This window comes from Nycticebus coucang, chromosome 13 (genome assembly GCF_027406575.1).
Source record: "Nycticebus coucang isolate mNycCou1 chromosome 13, mNycCou1.pri, whole genome shotgun sequence".
NCBI lineage: Eukaryota > Metazoa > Chordata > Mammalia > Primates > Lorisidae > Nycticebus > Nycticebus coucang.
This window is the reverse complement of record NC_069792.1, coordinates 5517970-5537693: the sequence shown is the minus strand read 5'-3', so window position 1 is coordinate 5537693 and position 19724 is coordinate 5517970. Positions and strand designations below refer to the sequence as shown.

General features: G+C 41.5%; 2 protein-coding genes across 2 annotated transcripts in view; one reads left to right on the top strand and one right to left on the bottom strand.

Moving 5' to 3' along the window:
• Positions 1-6767: 6767 nt before the first annotated feature.
• MRPL15 (mitochondrial ribosomal protein L15) lies at positions 6768-18839 on the bottom strand. Its single transcript, XM_053558562.1, has 5 exons — positions 18664-18839; positions 16396-16550; positions 15656-15821; positions 10748-10871; positions 6768-9495 (listed from the first exon to the last, which is right to left on the bottom strand). Exons 1-5 carry the CDS (start codon positions 18769-18771, stop codon positions 9158-9160), a joined length of 891 nt encoding a protein of 296 aa, XP_053414537.1. The 5' UTR covers positions 18772-18839; the 3' UTR covers positions 6768-9157.
• An 88-nt stretch (positions 18840-18927) lies between these two features.
• The window catches only part of LYPLA1 (lysophospholipase 1), a 43588-nt gene continuing 42791 nt past the window's right edge, over positions 18928-19724 (top strand). The window contains exon 1 of the mRNA XM_053558566.1: positions 18928-19153. The gene's annotated coding sequence lies outside the window, so the exon portion shown is untranslated. The remainder of the gene's footprint in view (positions 19154-19724) is intronic.

Sequence of the window (19724 nt, the reverse complement as noted above, 5' to 3'; positions counted from 1 at the left end):
TAGCATGAATAGGTGAGATTTATCCTAAGTATTCAAAGTTAGGTTAATATCTGAAAGATCAATCAATGTTACATACCAAATTAATAGAATAAAAGCCATAACCACATGACAAGAGATAGCTGGTGTTTGTGGATTAGAAGACACTATGGTAGAGATAGCCGTATTCCCCAGATTGATCCACAAATTTCATGCAATTCCTATCAAAAAATGGGCTGCCTTTTTTTTGTAAACATTGTCAAGCTGGTTCTCAAATTTACATGGAAATGCAAGGAGCCCAGAAGAGTGAAAAACAACTTTAAAAAGAACAAAGTTGGAACAAAGTTTTAAAACTTATGACAAAACTATAGTCATCAAGACTGTGTGGTGCCATCGTGAAGAGAAATATATAGCTTGATAATACTACCAAATGTTTTGTTTTGTTCTGTTTTGTTTACCATGCCTGTCCCAGCCAAATGATTTTTAACAAATATATCAAGATAATTCAATGAGGACAGAATAATCTCTCTCTCTCTTTTTTTTTTTGAGACAATCTCACTATTTTGCCCTCAGTAGAATGCCAAGGCATCACAGCTCACAGCAACCTCGAACTCTTGGGCTTAAGCAATTCTCTTGTCTCAGCCTCCCAAGTAGCTGGGACTATAGGCACCCACCACAACAGCCAGCTATTTTTTTTTTGTTGTTGTTGTTGTCGTTATTGTTGTTTGGCAGTCCTGGGCTGGGTTCAAACTTCCAGCCCTGGTGTATGTGGCTGGCGCCCTAGCCGCTGAGCTACAGGTGCTGAGCTGGGACAGAGTAATCTTTTCAATGAATGTTGATGAGACAACTCAATTCCATAAGCAAAAGAATAAAGTTGGACCTCTACCTCAAACCATATACAAATATTAACCCAAGAAAGATAAACTGCCAAAATGTAAAAACTAAACTAGAAAACTTATAAGAGAAAACCTAGGAGTAAATCTTCATGACCTTGGATCGGATCATCATTACTTAGATATGACACCAGAAGCACAAGCAAAATAATAAATAAAATAGGTAAAGTGGACTTCATCAAATTTAAAAACTTTTACACATCCAAAGATAATGTCAAGTAAGTGAAAAGACAGCATGCAAATCATATCGATAATAAAGGTTTAATATCCAGAACACATAAAAAACTAAGACAGCTCAATAAAAGACAAGTGATCCAACTGAAAGACAGGCAATGGGCCTGAGCAGGCATTTCTCCAGAAAAGATACACAAGGAGCAAATAAGCCCGTGAAGGTGATAATTAATTGATTAGTTACTAGAAAAGTGTAAATCAAAATCACAGTGAAATGCTACTTCACCCTCACTAGAAAGGCTATGGTCAAAAAGATAGACAATAGGCTCAGCGCCGGTAGCACAGTGGGTAGGGCACCGGCCACATACACCGAGGCTGGCAGGTTCGAATCCAGCCTGGGCCTGCTAAACAATGACAACTACAACAGAAAAATAGCTTGGAGCTGTGGCAGGCACCTGTAGTCCCAGCTACTCGTGAGACTGAGGCAAGAGAATTGCTTAAGCCCAAGAGTTTGAGGCTGCTGTGAGCTGTGATGCCATAGCACTCTACCTGGGGCTACAGGGTGAGCTACAACACCACGGCACTCTAGCAAGGGTCTCTGTCTCAAAAAAAAAAAAAGAAAGAAAGAAATTGAATTTGTTATTTAAAATCCTTATCACAAAGATAACTATGGACCCGATGTCTTCACTAGAAAACTCTACACAATATTTAATAATATCGATTATACACAAAGTCTTCTAGACTTCTGTCACAAGAAAGAAAGGAAAGAAGGAAGGAAGGAAGGAAGGAAGCTAATGAGACTAATAAAAGATGAGGGAATTTTTCCCAATTCATTATGTTAGACCACCTGATACCAAAGCAGAAAAAATAATTACAAAAAAATATATATTACAAATTAATATGGCACATGAAGATAGATTTTTTTTTAAAATATACATATGACTTCCTTAACAATATATTACCAAATCTTGGGAATACAAGTTAGTTCAACATTAGAAAATCAATGTACTTCATCATGACAAGAAACTAACGGAACACGCCTGCAATCCTAGCACTCCGGGGGCCCAGGCAGATGGATTGCTGGAACTCAGGTGTTCAAGACCAGCCTGAGCAAGAGTGAGATCCCATCACTACAAAAGAAGGAAGGAACGAAGGAACTAGCCTGGTCTGCTGGCACATGTCTGCAGTCCCTGAGGCAAAAGGATCACTTGAGCCCCAGAGTTTGAGTTGCTGTGAGTTATGATGATAACATGGAACTCTGCCTAGGGTGACAGAGTACGATTCTGTCAGAAAGAAAGAAAAGAAAGAAGAAAAATAAGTACGGAAAAAAGTCAACAGTGTCCGTCCTTTCTGATTCATTCATACAAGTTTTACCTTACTCAGCTTATTTCTGTATGCAGATGTCACAATTCTTAATTCTGGTGTATCTCAAAACTTTCGTGACCCACCTACACTTTGAACACCTCTTATAATTACAGAAGTCAAATGTGCCTTGTGTTCATCTTTTGTTTTTGGTATATATTATCATTTTAATACAGTTTTTTCCTTTCTTAAAATGTGTATACGTTTTTTGATACCCTCTGCATAAAATATAATAGCACATAAGACGCTTGATTCAAGAACACTTATAGGGGCACTTGTGGGTCAGGCATTGTGGTAAGTGCTGTACAAATATTGATGTTTAAATCTTCATAATAACCATATGAATCAGGAACAACTATTTCTTATTTTTCAGATGGTGAAACTACGGCACAGAGAGGTTAAATAAGGTTCCAAGATCATCCAGCTAGTGCTGGTATCTGAGCCCAAGTAAACTGCTCCAGGGGGCTCTGTAAATTGGCTGTATGGGCTCAGTGTCGCCCACAGGTAACCTTGCTGAGCAGGACAAGGTGGGTGTTATGATGTCCATTTCACATGAGAGACGACTGAGCACCTGGCAATTAAATGAGGTGCCCAAGGCCCTAGAGCTGTCATCTGAGACTGGACTCAAACCCAGCTGTGGTGACACGGAAGGCTGTGTGGCTTCTACTCTGCCATGTCCCTCTAGCAAAGCATGGAAACACATGCTTTATGCTGACATCAGAGAGCACACTTTATTCTCTGATACAACCTAAGCTGGGTTACACTGCTGTTGTCTGACATTTTCATAACACAGTCACTCCATTTTCAAAAACAGAGAAACATTACATTTTTAAAAAGAAAACGCAGGGGCTCGGTACGGTGACGACACTGGCCACATACACCAAGGCTAGCAGGTTTAAGCCTGGTCCAGCCCAGCTGAACAACAATGACAACTGCAACAAAAAATAGCTGGGCATTGTCCTGGGTGCCTGTAGTCCAAGCTACTTGGGAGGCTGAGGCAAGAGAATCGCTTAAGCCCAAGAGTTTGAGGTTGCTGTGAACTGTGACACCACGGCACTCTACCCAGGGCAACACAGTAGGCCTCGGAAAGGAAAGGAAAGGAAAGGAAGAAACCCCAAGAATTCAATCGACAAAAAATTCATAGAAATTATTTCTCGGGCGGCGCCTGTGGCTCAGTCGGGAAGGCGCCGGCCCCATATACCGAGGGTGACGGGTTCAAACCTGGCCCCAGCCAAACTGCAACCAAAAAATAGCCGGGCGTTGTGGCGGGTGCCTATAGTCCCAGCTACTCGGGAGGCTGAGGCAAGAGAATCGCTTAAGCCCAGGAGTTGGAGGTTGCTGTGAGCTGTGTGAGGCCATGGCACTCTACCGAGGGCCATAAAGTGAGACTCTGTCTCTACAAAAAAAAAAAAAAAATAATAATAAAATAAAAAAAAAAAAAGTTAAAAAAAAAAAAAAAAGAAATTATTTCTCTAAGGAGTGAAAACAAAAATCTTTCAAAATGCCTATTAACTCAGTAGCCTTAAATACAAACAAGCTACATATTTCAAAAACCACTAAAGCCACATACCAGTAAAGGACTAAGATTTAGAACAAAGCATCCTTACTTTGATACTTAAATTTCCAACTCTAGCATAAGACAAAGCTATCATCTGCTCACGCACTCTCTCCTCCCCAGTGCCCTTGCAAATGGCAAAGGGCAGTTGCACACCAACACCTTACAAACGTGTTGCTATATAGTTCAAATGAACTTGAGTCTGCTACACAACAGCTTAAGGATTACCTTCCTTAAACAGAACAGACGGATTTTGTGGAACATGCCTGTTTTGGCTGAGAATTATCTGCACAATTATAATATCAAGACCAGGATACAGCTGTTTATGACTAAACCCATGCTCACTGTCCGCGTCACCAGACATCTGTTTCCTGTTTTGATTCTTCCCTTTATCATTCTATCCCAATTTCCTTTCACCTGTAGGCCACTTAAGACAACCACAAGTAAGTCAATCTTAGTTGGCCTGTCTCTCTTTCCTCCCATATCATTTGTCAGGGTAGCTGAGTCATTCTACTTGGAAGATGGGGGTGGGGGACCCAAGGCCCCTGAAAAGCACTCTGAGTGTGGACGCTGTTGCCTGTGCAGCCTCCTGTTAGGTGACTAACTTCCTCCCTCATTTCCCATTAAGAACTTTTCCTGTTAAGGTAGCAGCAAGCCGACACAAGTACAATTGTGAACTGAATCACGAAAGGAAAGCCTCCTGCAGCACAAATAAGGCAAAGCGAGAACTTAACCTAGAATGATGCCCTTTGAAGCAAAAAAAAAAAAAAATGGTGCCTCTGGGGTTTACTTCCATACTTCATACCCAGATACAGTCCAGGATGTGTTCAAATTTAAGGAAGATCATGTCTATGCAAATAGGCTGAGGTCAAAGCTGGTTTCCTCAGCCCAAGGTGATAACATCTTTATTATTAATGTATTACAACTGAAAGACTTTCAAGGTCATTGGACAGTCTTTGTGTTTAACAAAGATTGTATTTTATAGTTTAAGAAAGATGAAGTGACTTGTCCAATGGATTCCACTTTAAATGGCTCAAGAATAAGGGAGCATAGTTTAAATTCCTTATGAGAGAATACTCAGAAAAGGTGTCTTGAAAATACATGAGATGCAATAAGCAAGTTCAAAACAGTCATCTATCTGCTTTTGATTAGAAAACAAAAATGAACAGTGGTTTAGTCACCTTTGGGAAGGTCAGGGGGAGGCAACACAAGAACATGCCCTTTAGCTTTTACTTTCCACATTTGATATTACATAATTTTTAAAACAGGCGCAAACTACTTTAATAAGGTTTTTGAGTCTTTTCCCAGCAGTGATTTGACAAAAAGAAAATGGATTCCAGGGGAGAGAAAAAGAGATTAAAATCTATTGGGTACAATGAAAACCATCAGGGTGACATGCACCATAAAAGCCCCAACTTAAGCATTAAAACAGTACCTATGTAACAAAACCACTTGTACCTCCTTAATAGTTTGAAATTAAAAAAAAGAAAACAGATTCTACTGACTCACTACAAGTTTCAAAAAAACATGTTTTATACCTTTAGCTGGTACTTTTCTTTGCAACCTTCTTTCCATCCTACCATTCCTCTCTCCACATATTATATTCAAATAATAACTTTAAAATATTTAATATAGGAAGTATAAGATGGCTTTATTCACAGCAAAGAAAATAATTGATGCCTCTTTCAGATAGCTCCCAGTGCCATGATCACTCTTCTTCAAATACGTTTTGTTACACCAAGATTGACAGATTCACCAACTTACTTGCTGAAACCAGCATTTCAGATAGATACAAAATTAAAGAATTCTGAACTTTTCCTGTGTTTTTGTTTTGTTTTGTTTTTTGAGACAGGGTCTTACCTTGTTGTTCTGGGTAGAGTGCCATGGCGTCATAGCTTACAGCAACCTCAAAATCCTGGGCTGAAGTGATCCTTCTGCTTCAACCTCCAAAGTAGCTAGGACTAGAGGCGCCCACCATGCCTGGCTAGTTTTTCTAGAGATAGGGTCTCACTTTTGTTCAGGCTGGTCTCAGGGATGCTCCTGCGCTGGCCTCCCAGAGTGCTAGGATACCAGGCGTGAGGCACCAAGCCCAGCCTCCTGTGTTGTCTAATGTAAGTCAATTATCCTCAGAATTGAGGTTTCAATACCATCATAGGTATCAGTTCCTCTGCCGATTGTCCAATATTTCCACTGTCATTCAGTCATCGTTATAGAATTGTTCAGCTCAGAAGATGATTTGCCAAAGACTTCAGGCCCCCTCCAAGTTCTGGCCAATGGGATGTAAACATGGGACTTATGTGGCAGCGTCTAGGAACCTTCCTTAGGAAAAGCCAGCTTGCTTCTTGCTCACATCTATTTGAATCACGAAAATGAGCAACTTACTCTAGAGATGGGGGAAGTAACATGGTGAAGTCCAGAGCTTGAGGCCTTCTGGAGCAGAGGCAGTAACCAGCCCTAAACTGATCTCAGGGCTTTGTCTGTGAGAGAAAAATAAACTTTATCTCATTTAAGCACCTATCGATGGAGCCAAAACTAATCCTGACACAACTCTATCACTTGGAGGTCTCTGGAAAATAAAAATGTACATAAATGTTTGCCTATCCTCTGACATTCATAGGAATTCACATGCTATCATAGAATGCAGCTGCAGACGTGACTCTTTATAAGTTGTACCTTCTAAGGAATGATTTAACAATAAGTCAAAGTACAGAATCCTGAAGAAAAACTGAAATATAATCTTGTGGTACACAAATTGTAAATTGAATCTCAGGTCAGCAATATATGAGGTAAATAAATTAAGAAAACACATATTGCATTATTTAGGTTTTAAAACTTTATTTTAAAAAAACAAACAGCCAGGAATCATTTTATTTCTACTGTGGAAGAATTATCATACATTAGTCATCATCTTGTTGTTTTTTTTTTTGAGACAGTCTCACTGTGCTTTCCTGTGTAGTGTCGTAGCATCACAGCTCACAGCAACCTCAAACTCTTGGGCTCAAGCAATTCTTTTGCTTCAGCCTTCTGACTAACTGGTACTACAGGTGCCCACCACAATGCCCGGCTATTTTTTAGAGATGGGGTCTCCTTCTTGCTCGGGTTGGTCTTGAACTCGTGAGCTCAAGCAATCCACCTGCCTCAGACTCCCAGAATCCTGGGATTACAGGCCTAAGACACCACACCCAGCCTCATCATCAACCTTTCATCACTCAGAGTTAAGCTTTCATACGATTTGGATATAAAATTTCTTTTCAAAAGTTAAACAATCTTGGCCAGGAACCCATGACTCAGTGAGTAGGGCTTCAGCCACATACACTGAGGCTGGTGGGTTCGAGCCTGGCCCGGGCCTGCTAAAAAACAACGACAGCTGGAAACAAAAAAATAGCCGTGCTTTGTGGCGGGTGCCTGTAGTCCCAGCTACTTGGGAGGCTGAGGCAAGAGAATCACTTCAACCCAAGAGTTTGAGGTTGCTGTGAGCTGTGATGCCACAGTACTCTACTGAGGATGACATAGTGAGACTGTCTCAAAAAAAAAAAAAAAGTTAAATAACCTTATTAACTGCTGAGTCTTTTACATTAACTGGGTTTAATTCTCGTATTACCAATTATTTTTATTGCTTACATAATCTCTGAATAATTTTTTTCAAAATCATTTGAAATTACCGAAAGACAAAGGTCTTCAATGTCTGAGGTAAGAAAGACTATTGGCCAAGCGTGGGGGCTCATGTAATTCTAGCATTACAGGCCAAGGCGGGTAGATTATCAGTTCAAGACCAGCCTGAGCCAGAGCAAGACTCTGTCTCAAAAAAATAGCCGGGGGCAGCACGTGTGGCTCAAGGAGTGGGGCACTGGCCCCATATACTGAGGGTGCGGGTTCAAACCCAGCCCCAGCTAAAAAAAAATAATAATAAAAAATAGCCGGGCATTGTGGCGGGCACCTGTAGTCCCAGCTACTTGGGAGGCTGAGGCAAAAGAATCGCTTGAGCTCAAGAGTTTGAGGTTGCCATGAGCCATGACACCATGGCATTTTACCAAGAGCGACAAAGTGAGACTCGACATAGTGAGACTGTCTCAAAAAAAAAAGAAATATTGTTATCAATTAGAATTAAGACACTTACCTTTCAAGAAAAAATATTAATGGCTTGATGGTTTCTGTCTACCTTTATCCAGTTAAAAATGAACTCACATTTTTTTTAGAGACAGTCTTATTCTGTTGCCCAGGTTAGAGTGCATGGCCTCAGCCTAGCTCTCAGCAACCTCAAACTCCTGGGCTCAGCCTACCCGGTAACTGGGACTACAGGCACCTGCCACAATGCCCAGCTAAAGCTACTTTTTCTATTTTCGGCAGAGACAGTCTCACTCTTGCTTTGAGACTGGTCTCAAACTTCAGAACTCAAGCAATCTTCCCGCCTCAGGCTCCCAGAGTGCTAGGATTACAGGCGTGAACCACTGCACTCAGCCACTTGCAATTTTTATTTCTCTCACCTTCAATGTTGCCAGCAAATCTACTACTAAGAAGCTACTCACTAGCCTTAAACCTTAAACTCATATTCCTGATCTTATTCTTTGGGAGTTGAGGGCTTACCATCTTGACAGGGGGTAGCAGAGCTTCCCTAAGGACGCTGAATAAGAAGGGCCACCAAGTCATGAGCACCTTCTCTGATCTTGGCAAAGCCGGTCTGCAAACCAATCCCACACCATGTGCATTCATTCTGATTTGCAGCAGTAACAAAGAAAGGCCCAGGGGGGAAGATTATATAAAACAAGACTAGAAATATTCTAAAGTAGTTATGATTTTCCTTTGACAGACCACCAGAGGCGTTTGTATCTTTGAGACAGAATCCAGACTCAGTTCCTCTAGGCAGTCCTTGCTTCCTAAAGTTTTTATTTTTATTGTTAAATCATAGCTGCGTACATTAGTGCAATCAAGGGGTACAATGTGCTGGTTGCATATACAATCTGAAATATTCTCATCAAACTGTTCAACATAGCCTTCATGGCATTTTCTTAGTTATTGTATGTAGACATTTGTATTCTGCATTTAGTAAGTTTATTTTAATTTTAAATGAAAATGAAAAAAATAGGATTACACTGAAAATATCAATATCTGAGGATTCCACATTAGGAAAATCCAACGAGAAATACGTATCTTTCAGTTGCTTTCCTGGCACTCTTTAACACCTCTGCTTTCTAAGGAGGACTCAGGAGCTATAATACTTGAGGAGATTCTCATCTGTGGGTTTTAGGATTTTCTTATCTGCCATGTTCACCACCCATCCTGGAGCAAGACCAAAGAAAATCTGCCTTGGGTCCTTTCGAGCACTGAGCATCTTGAAGAGTTCATCTTTAGTGATGTCAGGTAAAATATAACCGTACTTCTTGGCAAGTTCAAGCCTTGCTTCAGGAAATTTGGCAGGATCTGCCAGGTAACCACGATTCTTTGCATCAGTGTAATAGGGTACCAGCGCTTCAGGTGGAAGCATTCGTTTCGGAATAGGCTTTCCACGAAGAAAGAATAGAACAGGCTTGCATAGAATTTCTAAAAGAAAATTTTAAATAAAAAAAGGAGAGATGTAAATATTAGCTCTATACGCATATAATTATCTCTATATTAGACATTAGCTCTATATATGACTCTGTTACAGATTTTGTTTTAATTATTAAGGCTTAAATATTACTGAGATGAGAATTTAATTCCAGTAACTTATTACTGTTTTTTGTTTTTGTTTTATTGTTGGGGATTCACTGAGGATACAAAGAACCAGGTTATATTGATTGCATTTGTTAGGTAAAGTTCCTTTTTTTTTTGGTTGCAGTTGGCAGGGGCTGGGTTTGAACCCACCACCTTCGGTATATGGGGCCAGCGCCCTGCTCACTGAGCCACAGGTGCCGCCCGGTAAAGTCCCTCTTACAATTGTGTCCTGCCCCCAAAAGGTGTCACACACCATGACCCCCGACCCCAAGCACTTACTGTTAAAAAGGCTTAAGTCCCATTAATCCCCCTCCGATTACACCTGCAGTGCATCTTACAAGGGTATATGTGAATCCTAGTAAATGTGGAATGTAAAGGTCTTAGCAAAATAACTAAGAAAATGCCACGAAAGCTATGTGTATGGTGCCCATGATCATACTAATGTACACAGCTATGATTTAATAAAAAAAAAGAGAAATTAAAAAAAAAATAATAATAATAAATAAATAAAAAGGCTTAAGTAAGCAAATGGAAATCCTTCTTTTTTTTTTTTTTGAAATCCTTCATTTTCAATAGTCTGAATCTTCAAATGCAAAGTTACTTCCCTGAGTTACCAATGACTAGTGAATTTCAAAACATAGGTAGTAACATTGTACATAAGCCATAGGTTTTAAAAAACAAAACACTTTCATGACATATTATCTATAGTGGACCAGATTGGCAGCAGTAGAAGTGGTTGGATTGTAGGCAGAGTTTGAAGACAGAGCTCACAGGATTGTTAGGGAATCCAGGACTCCGCATGTTAGACAGAGCTGTCATTTACTCAGACAGGGAAGACTGCAGTAAGAGCAGGCTGAGGGCAAAGAGAAGAGACGTCCAGACGAGTGCGATTGGGACTCCCACCAGACAGTCAAGGGAGATGCAGCAGAGGTGAGTCTGGGGCGCAGGGGAGACACCTAGAGTCACTTTTGCCCTTGGTGCATCTGTCAGCCACGTGGTCTATTCCTTATATAACTACTGCCAACATTTGCTATTCACTAAGTGATTAAAATGTAGTAGCCAATATGAAATGAAAAAAACGACCACAGAACAAGCTTACCCAGACTCCTGGGATCATAGAAGGCTGTAGTAACAACACCACCGTTTTTTTCAATTGCAGCAATAGCTAGTTCTGAAGCCAACTGTACTTCAATATTAACTTTTGCCTTAAAGATGTCAGCACCCTGTAACATGTCAAAACAGTCCAATAGTAAATAGCTCAGCAAAAAGTAAATTAATTAAGGCAAGCTTCCTTTTTAAACTGTGTTTTTCCCTCCAAAGTGCCTACAATGTACCAATATAGCTGGCCCTCTGTATATGCAGCTTCAGGAGTGAAAAAACAAAAATTACAATATAGCAGTAAGAAAAAAATAATATTAATAAAGAGTATCACAACTATTGACATAGCACGTACACTATACTATGTATTAGCTATTGTAAGTAATCTACAGCAGATTTAAAGTATATTCAGTGGTTCTCAACCTTCCTAATGCCGCGAGCCTTTAATACAGTGCCTCACGTTGTGGTGACCCCCAACCATAAAATTATTTTCGTTGCTACTTCAGAACTGTAATTTTGCTACTGTTATGAATCATAATGTAAATATCTGATACGCAGGAGACCCCCAAAGGAGTCGCGACCCACAGGTTGAGAACCGCTGATATAGGAGAACATACGTAGGTTATACGCAAATACTACATTACACATCAGGGACATGAGTATCTGCAAATTTTATTCAGGGGGTCAAGGGGACATTTGTCCCTGTAATCAATCCCCCTTGGATATTGAAGGAGGGAAGACCATACTTCTTTTTAAATATCTCTGCTTTGAGGTCCTAGCAATTTTTCTTACATTTTATCTAGGCCACCTCCTATTTCCATTTTACGTATTTAGTAGGTATCTATGTAAGCACCCATTCCTGGTACTCCACCGATAGTAGACTGTTTAATCTTCATTACAACCCTATGACAGGATTACTGCTATATAAACGTCACAGACGGAGACACTGAAGCCCAGAGAAGTTAAGTGATATACCCAAGATCACAAAGCTAGGACTCTAACCTGGGGAGTCTAGTCACAGCTTCTGTGTTCTCAATCACAACATTATGTTATGTGATAAAAACTAATCTTCCTCATCCATAAGTAAGCAAGAGTCCAGGAGGAGGTAAAAAAAAAGTGGGGGGGAATGAATATGTGGGCTGAAGCAGGGGGGAGAACAGAATATTTGACAAAAATCTGAGCTTTGGAGGGGATGGACCATTCTAGGAAAAAAGGCAGCAGACAGCAGAAATTCACTCTGCATTTGCTGCCGACTTTATTACAGCCTCCAAGCTGGAGAAAGAAAACTTAAGTCTGCCTTTCCCTAGAATGTCCAACACTAGAAAATGTAGTTCCAAACTTCTAAAAGTTATGTTGTTGGTGACATTAGTCAGGATATGCTATATATTTCTCTAACTTCAAAATAGATTCTGATAAAAATAAACAGATGGCAGCATTACCACTGTGACAATAGAAAGTTTTTGTGTAATTCAACAAGCTCGTTCCCAATCAAGTTCCTTTATTAATTATGAAATTTTCTTGTATTTTAAAAATGTCCCCGGTGCATCTTACAAGAGTACATGTGAAACTTAGTAAATGTAGAATACAAATGTCTTAACACAATAACTAAGAAAATGCCAGGAAGGCTATGTTAACCAGTATGATGAAAATGTGTCAAACGGTCTATAAAACCAGTGTATGGTGCCCCATGATCACATTAATGTACACAGCTATGATTTAATAAAAAAATTTAAAAAATAAATAAAAATAAAAATGTCCCATCAATTCTAAGACACATTGTCTTACATTTGTTTATATCTGATGCTGGTGTGCTTTTATAAATGATAGTACCTTTGATTCAGTAATATAGGGTCTTGCTATATTATTTGTGATTTTTAAGCAATCCATTTTCCTTAATTTTCTACTCTTAAGTATTGGTGTAAGTTTTGATATTTTCAGTATTATAAACAGCATTTTTTGGAATGTCTTCATACCAGGTTTCTTTTCTTCTCCCTTGAGAACATATAGTCTCAAAAAATTGATAATTTTTTTGTGTGTGTGCACTCACTTTTTATAGCACTAAATTGGTAATTTTGTGCTAAAGGATTAAAGCTGTCGAGCCAGGTGCGGTGGCTCATGCCTGTAATCCCAGCATTCTGGAAGAAGGATTACGTAAGGCCAGTAGTTTGAGACCAGCCTGGGCAATGCTGCAAGACACCATCTCTACAAAATTTTTTTAAAAAATTAGCCCAGTGTGGTGGCGCACGCCTATAGCACCAGCTACTCAGGAGGCTGAGGCAGAAAGACAGCTTGAGCCCAGGAGTTCAAGGCTACAGTGAGCTATGACCATACCACTGTACTTCAGGCTCAGTGACAGGGAAAGACCCTGTCCCTAAAAATAAATAAATAGATAAATAAATAAATAAAAATAAAAGCTGTCTCACTGGCTGGGCACCTGTGGCTCAAGCGGCTAAGGCACCAGCCACATACACCTGAGCTGGGGGGTTTGAATCCACCCCGGGCCCGCCAAACAACAATGATGGCTGCAACCAAAAAATAGCTGGGTGTTGTGGCAGGCACCTGTAATCCCAGCTACTTGGGAGGCAGAGGCAAGAGAATCGCTTGAGCTCAGGAGTTGGAGGTTGCTGTGAGCTGTGATGCTACGGCACTCCACCCAGGGTGACAGCTTGAGGCTCTGTCTTACAAAAAAAAAAAAAAAGCTGTCTCACTATCCACTACTGCAAATCTGAAATCCAGAAAAGTAAACCAATTTACAGAGCCCTAAACAATATGCAACTACACTTCCTCAACCACTGGTCTGGGGTAGAGATTTCAGAATTATTTTTGCTAGTTTAATAAACACACACTTGAAGGATGTTGGGATATGTATGCAGTTTAAGAGCTAATGAGGTCGTGGATTTTTCCATGTTAAGTTATCTGTGTATTTCCTTATACCAGTGATTCTCAACCTGTGGGTCGCAACCCCTTTTTAACAATGAAAATACACTGCGGCATTAGAAAGGTTGAGAACCACTGCCTTATACACTCAGAGTAGAATACTCAGGCTTATCTTCTATTTGTTATTCTCTCTTTAAATTTCTTTATTTAGGAAGTTTATTTGTCAGGTTCACTTTTCCAAGAGAATTTAAAAGGTTTTCCCATAAACATATACTTCCCTCTAGTGGACACCAAGTTACCTATCCAGCAAAATTACCGACAAACAAGAAATAGTAGTTAATTTACTATGTACAAAAAGTTTGCTAATGACTCTCTAGAAAACTATAAAAAGAAAAAAAAAACTTTTACTGCAATTAGATTTGAATTTGATTCATTCCTTTCCTCCATAAATATCGAGTAATTATGATGAACCAATATTTTCAATATTAAAAATACAGCAATGTTTCAGCACCTGTAGCTCCGCGGTTAGGGCACCAGCTACATACACGGGAGCTGGCTGGTTCGCATCCAGCCTGGGCCTGCCAAACAACAATGACAACTACAACCGAAAACAAAAAATAGCTCGGCACTGTGGCAGGTGCCTGTAGTCCCAGCTACTTGGGAGGCTGAGGCAAGAGAATCGCTAGAGCCCAAGAGTTTGAGGTTGCTGTGAACTGTGACACCACAGCACTCTACCCAGGGCGACATAGTGAGACTCTGTCTCAAAAAAAAAATAAAAGGAAAAAAATACAGCAATGAATCAAAGTACCTGCCCTAAAAGGATCTTACACTCTAGTGAGGAAGACAATGAAAAGTAAAAGCATAACCTTTTGGTGGGCAATCATTGGGGGAAAACAGGGTCTCACTCTGCCACCCAGGCTCTGGAGTATAGTGGTATCATCATAGCTCACAGCAGCTTCAAACTCCTGAACTCGAGTGATCCTCCTGTTACAGCCTCCCGAGTAGCTGGGACTTCAGGTATAAGCCACCATGCCCAGCTAATTTTTCTATTTTTTTTTGTAGAGATGGACGTTGATATATTGTTCAGGCTGGTCTTGAACTCCTGACCTCCAACAATTCTGCCTCAGCCTCCCAAAATGTTAGGATTATAGGTGTAAGCTACTGTGTCAGGCTTTAAATACACAACTTGATAATAAATGTCAGGTGTTCACATGTATTCAAAGAAAAACACCTTGGGCAGGGTAAAGCAGTCACAGTCAGTGTGACTGGGGAGCAGGGCAAAGGCTGTGGAGAAAGATCTTCCTGATATGTTGGCATTTGAGCAAAGAACCAAAGGAAGTAAGGGAGTAACTATATGGATACAAAAAATAGCATTCCAGGACCCTGACAGACAGCACGCCAGCTTTCCAAAACCATTGCTGGGTATAACGTGATCATCATTATATAATGGTTAGGGATGCAAATGGCATAAACGTAAAAGGGGTACAACTGTTCATTATATGGAAGCTGTGCCCTGGGGAGAGTGCTACGACGGCACAGCTCATAGCAACCCCCAATTTGGGCTTAAGAAATTCTCTTGCGGCAGCGCCTGTGGGTCAGTGAGCAGGGCGCCAGCCCCATATACTGAGGGTGGCAGGTTCAAACCCAGCCCCTGCCAAACTGCAACCAAAAAATAGCCGGGCGTTGTGGCGGGCGCCTGTAGTCCCAGCTACTCAGGAGGCTGAGGCAGGAGAATCGCCTAAGCCCAAGAGTTGGAGGTTGCTGTGAGCTGTGTGACGCCACGGCACTCTACCGAGGGCCATAAAGTGAAACTCTGTCTCCACAAAAAAAAAAAAAAAAGAAAGAAATTCTCTTGCCTCAGGTTTTCTATTTTAGTAGAGACAGGATCTTGCTCAGGCTGGTCTCAAACTCGAGAGCTCGAGCAATCTATCTGCCTCAGCCTTCCAGAGTGCTAGGATTACAGGCGTTAAGCCACCATGCCCAGCCTAAAATATCTTTCTATGTAACAATAAAAGATCTAATCCAGACTTACTTCCTCCACCAGCTGGACACCATAATCTCTTTTAAGAGGCTGAATGGTCACACCTCTCCCATTGACAAGCTGGGTTAAGTCAATAGGTTGAGTAGGATCAACTCGACCCAAGTCAATAAGATACTGCAGTCTGTTGAGACTCAGAGGCTGATACTGGCGTCTGAAGCTATAAAACAAGAATGTAACAGTTAGAAAACTCTACTCTTCCCGTAACTTCTCCAGATCAACTCAAAACTTTGTCCTGTTTTCCTCCATCAATTTTCATGGTTTAACCGGTAAAACCCTCCTTAGTGCAACACAAACATGCCATGTCACTTGATTTTAGGTAATGAAACAAAACCAGTATTTATTTTGTTCTCCTAAAAATAATATGCCTCTCTAAGCATTTACTTCACTCATTTACACAAATTTCTGAAAAACTTAACCTATCTGAATCACACATTAAAGTTCAAAGTAATGACAGTAGTTACCATTTATTGGGTGACCAGAGTGAGCCATATTTTTATATATAGTGTATATTATTGCTAATCTTACCCAAAGCAGGCATTATAATCTTCATTTTGCAGGTCTGAGTGCAATGTCTGGGCTTTTTTTCCTCTCTACTAATCCAAGCTAAGTTTCATTACCAAAAATGGTTCAGAGTTTGGTTCAAAGTAAATTTCAAATTTCTACCAAACTATTGTTTAGGTAATTCTCAACAGAAATTAGAGACTGTACTTTAAAAAGCAAAGCAACCTTACCTATGTCCTTCATTAAACCCATACTTTGGTATTCGGATGTAAAATGGAGTCTGGCCTCCCTCAAAGCCCAGGCGGGGCCGGGTTCCCCTCTGCCTTTCTCCTTTGTGGCCTCTGCCACACTTTCTACCTCTTCTCCGACCTCTTGGTCGTCTCTCCTACAAGGAAAGGAGTTTTATGATATTTAAATGCATTTTTTTTGTTTGAGACAGAGTCTCACTTTGTCACCCTTGGTTCAGTGCCATGGCATTACAGCTCATAGCAACCTCAAACTCTTGGACTCAAGCGATCCTCTTGCCTCAGTTTTTTTCATTTTTAGTACAGGCAGGGTCTCACTTTTGTTCAGGGTGGTCTCGAACTCCTGAGCTCAAGCAATCCACCCGCCTCAGCCTCCCACCGTGCTAGGATTACAGGTGTGAGCCACTGCCCCAACACAAATGCATTTTTTTTTTTTGCAGTTTTTGGCCAGGGCTGGGTTTGAACCCGCCACCTCGGGTATACGGGGTCAGTGCCCTACTCCTTTGAGCAACAGGAGCCGCCCCACAAATGCATTTTTAAACTGCATTTCCCCTCTGCACTGTGTACCTTTTTGTTATGCCATTCACTCATCCATCCAACCAGTACCAGCTAACAATACTGTGTGCCAACCACTGTCTCTAGTTGCTCAAACATACAGTTAGCATTTTTTTTTTTTTTTTGAGACAGAGTCTTCACTTTGTCGCCCTTGGTACAGTGCTAGGGCACGATAGCTCACAGCAACCTCAAACTCTTGGGCTCAAGTGATTCTCTTGCTTCAGCCTCCCAAGTAGCTGGGACTAGAGGTGTCAGCCACAATGCCCAGCTATTTGTTTTAGAGATGGGGGTATAGCTCTTGCTCAGGCTTGTCTCCAACTCCTAAGTACAGGCAAACCACCTGCCTGGCCAGTTAGCATCTTGAAACTAAAGACCAAACTGTGCTTCAAAGGCAAACATGGAAGGATGGGCTAGGGATAAGGTTTCTATAAAGGGCTGAAACTGGGGGAAAAAAGAAAAAAAAAAGCAAACCCTAGAGTTAAAAATCCACAACAAAGTCTCAATGATACCCAAGAATTTTTTTTTTTAATTTTGGAACTAACTGTAAATACACAATTGTTACTCACACACCTGTAATTTCATTTGAAAACTAATTTATCAAGAAAACCTTTATTTCCTATCACGTCACAAGAACAAGAATTAACTGTTAAAAAATGATAGTGTAGGGCGCCGGCCTCATATACCGAGAGTGGTGGGTTCAAACCCAGCCCCAGCCAAACTGCAACCATAAAATAGCCGGGGTTGTGGTGGGCGCCTGTAGTCCCAGCTACTTGGGAGGCTGAGGCAAGAGAATCGCTTAAGCCCAGGAGTTGGAGGTTGCTGTGAGCTGTGTGAGGCCACAGCACTCTACTGAGGGCCATAAAGTGAGACTCTGTCTCTACCAAAAAAAAAAAAAAGATAGTGCATTATCAACTAACAGCTTTTCTAAAGAGTTACAGAAGAGATGTAAGAAGAGTTACAGATGTAGTTTTGATTTTTGAACTCAGATCTTTCCAACGAAAATAAAGATACACCCGGAAAGCACTTCAATTTAAAATCCACTTTGGGGCCAGGCGAGGTGGCTCACGCCTATAATCCTAGCACTCTGGGATGCCGAGGAGAGTGGATTGCTAGAGGTCAAGAGTTCGAGACCAGCCTCAGCAAGAGCGAGACCCTTGTCTCCAAAAAAAGCCAAACGTTGTGTCTTATTTTAAGGTGTGCTCCCAAAGATGCGCTGGGTCTTATTTTCAGGGGACATCTTATCTTTCCTATAAGTAGGTCTTATTTTCGGAGGATGTCTTATTTTCGGGAAAACAGGGTACTCGGGAGCCTGAGGCAAGAGGATTGCTGGAACCCGGGAGTTTGAGGTTGCTGTGAGCTTTGACGCCCAGGCACTTTACCGCGGGTGACGGAGTGAGACTCTGTCTGAAAAAAAAAAAAGTAAAATAAAATCCACTTATGACATAATCATTGTGTAGTTTCTGCGAGCCTGCTCCTCCGCCCTACTTAACATCTTTATCCTTTTAAATATAAAACTCCTTAAGAATTGGGAGCACGTGGAAAGACCGTCCTCTGTGCAGTAAAGAGGTCAGCGACGTGGTGACCCTACGCTCATCCCAACAGCCTTCTGCAAAGGGCAGTTCTCCAGAATGATAGGGCGTGCAGGGCCGCTCCATCCTCGGTTCCCAGGGCTTCCCCATACCGCCACCAGCCATTTACCGGTTTCCTGGAGCCGGGATTCGGCTTCAAGTTGGCCAGGCTTACACGAGGCAGGGCCCGGAGCAGATCCAGGGCCCTGGCCCCACCGCCCAGGACCGGACCTGCCATGACCTGCAGAGCCGACAATATTGAAGGACGCAGGAACGGACCGGGAGACCACGTGGCCTCGAGGCGCTGCTTTACGGCCGCGGCCCCGCCCCTGTCGTGTTGCAGCCGCGAGCGCTGGAGCCTTGGCCTCCGGCAGCGGCTTCGGAGCTTGCGTGCAGGTTTCTGTGTCTGTCCGTCCTCTTTTAGTTTTTTGGAGATGTGGTTGTGTTTTCTGAGATCGTGCGTATCCTCGAGCTCCTGAACATAAAAACGTTCTTTTTCGCCAAACAAGAGTTCGCACTGAAAACACTCTGACTCAAGGACCCTCTTTGAGTCAGTGTTTGGCTTTGCCTTATAGACAACGTTTTGTGAGGCAGTGTCTTCTCGGAGCCCAGAATAAAATGTGAGTGGTCAGTTTTTAGTTTTTGAACTTGGGTAATTAGATTCCGTCAGGTACAAAAATAATACTCAGAGTCCAACTATTGAAATGCCTGCTACCAAAGTTTGAATAACATTCAGAGTAGGAGCTCTACTCCCGTGTGTATCTGTATGGTTTTGAGTAAGTCGTTTAGTTACTAACTTCACTTACAATTTATGATAAGCGTCATACTAAGTGCTAGCCGCTGTGAGTTAGCCTGATTCTGTTTACAACCATTCTGGACATAGATGTTCCTACGTTTTACAGACGGGGAGGTAAGAAAAACTTGTTAAGGTTGGGTAATTTGACCAACGGCTGGGGACAAGTGACTGGGCCAGATTCAAGCTTGCACTTACTTCTGTTACAAAAGTAGTATTTTTATAACATAAAATTAGATATCAGCATCTCAAAATATAAAACATTGGGCGGCGCCTGTGGCTCAGTCGGTAAGGCGCCGGCCCCACCCGGCCCCGGCTGAACTGCAACCAAAAAATAGCTGGGCGTTGTGGCCGGCGCCTGTAGTCCCAGCTGCTCCGGAGGCTGAGGCAGGAGAATC

Coding starts and splice junctions, on each gene's coding strand:
- MRPL15 (XM_053558562.1), bottom strand. CDS start 18,771: ATGGCAGGTCCGGTCCTGGGCGGTGGGGCCAGGGCCCTGGATCTGCTC. Junction 16,551..18,663: donor ATCCCGGCTCCAGGAAACCG/GTAAATGGCTGG, acceptor CTTTCCTTGTAG/GAGAGACGACCAAGAGGTCG. Junction 15,822..16,395: donor GGGTTTAATGAAGGACATAG/GTAAGGTTGCTT, acceptor CTTGTTTTATAG/CTTCAGACGCCAGTATCAGC.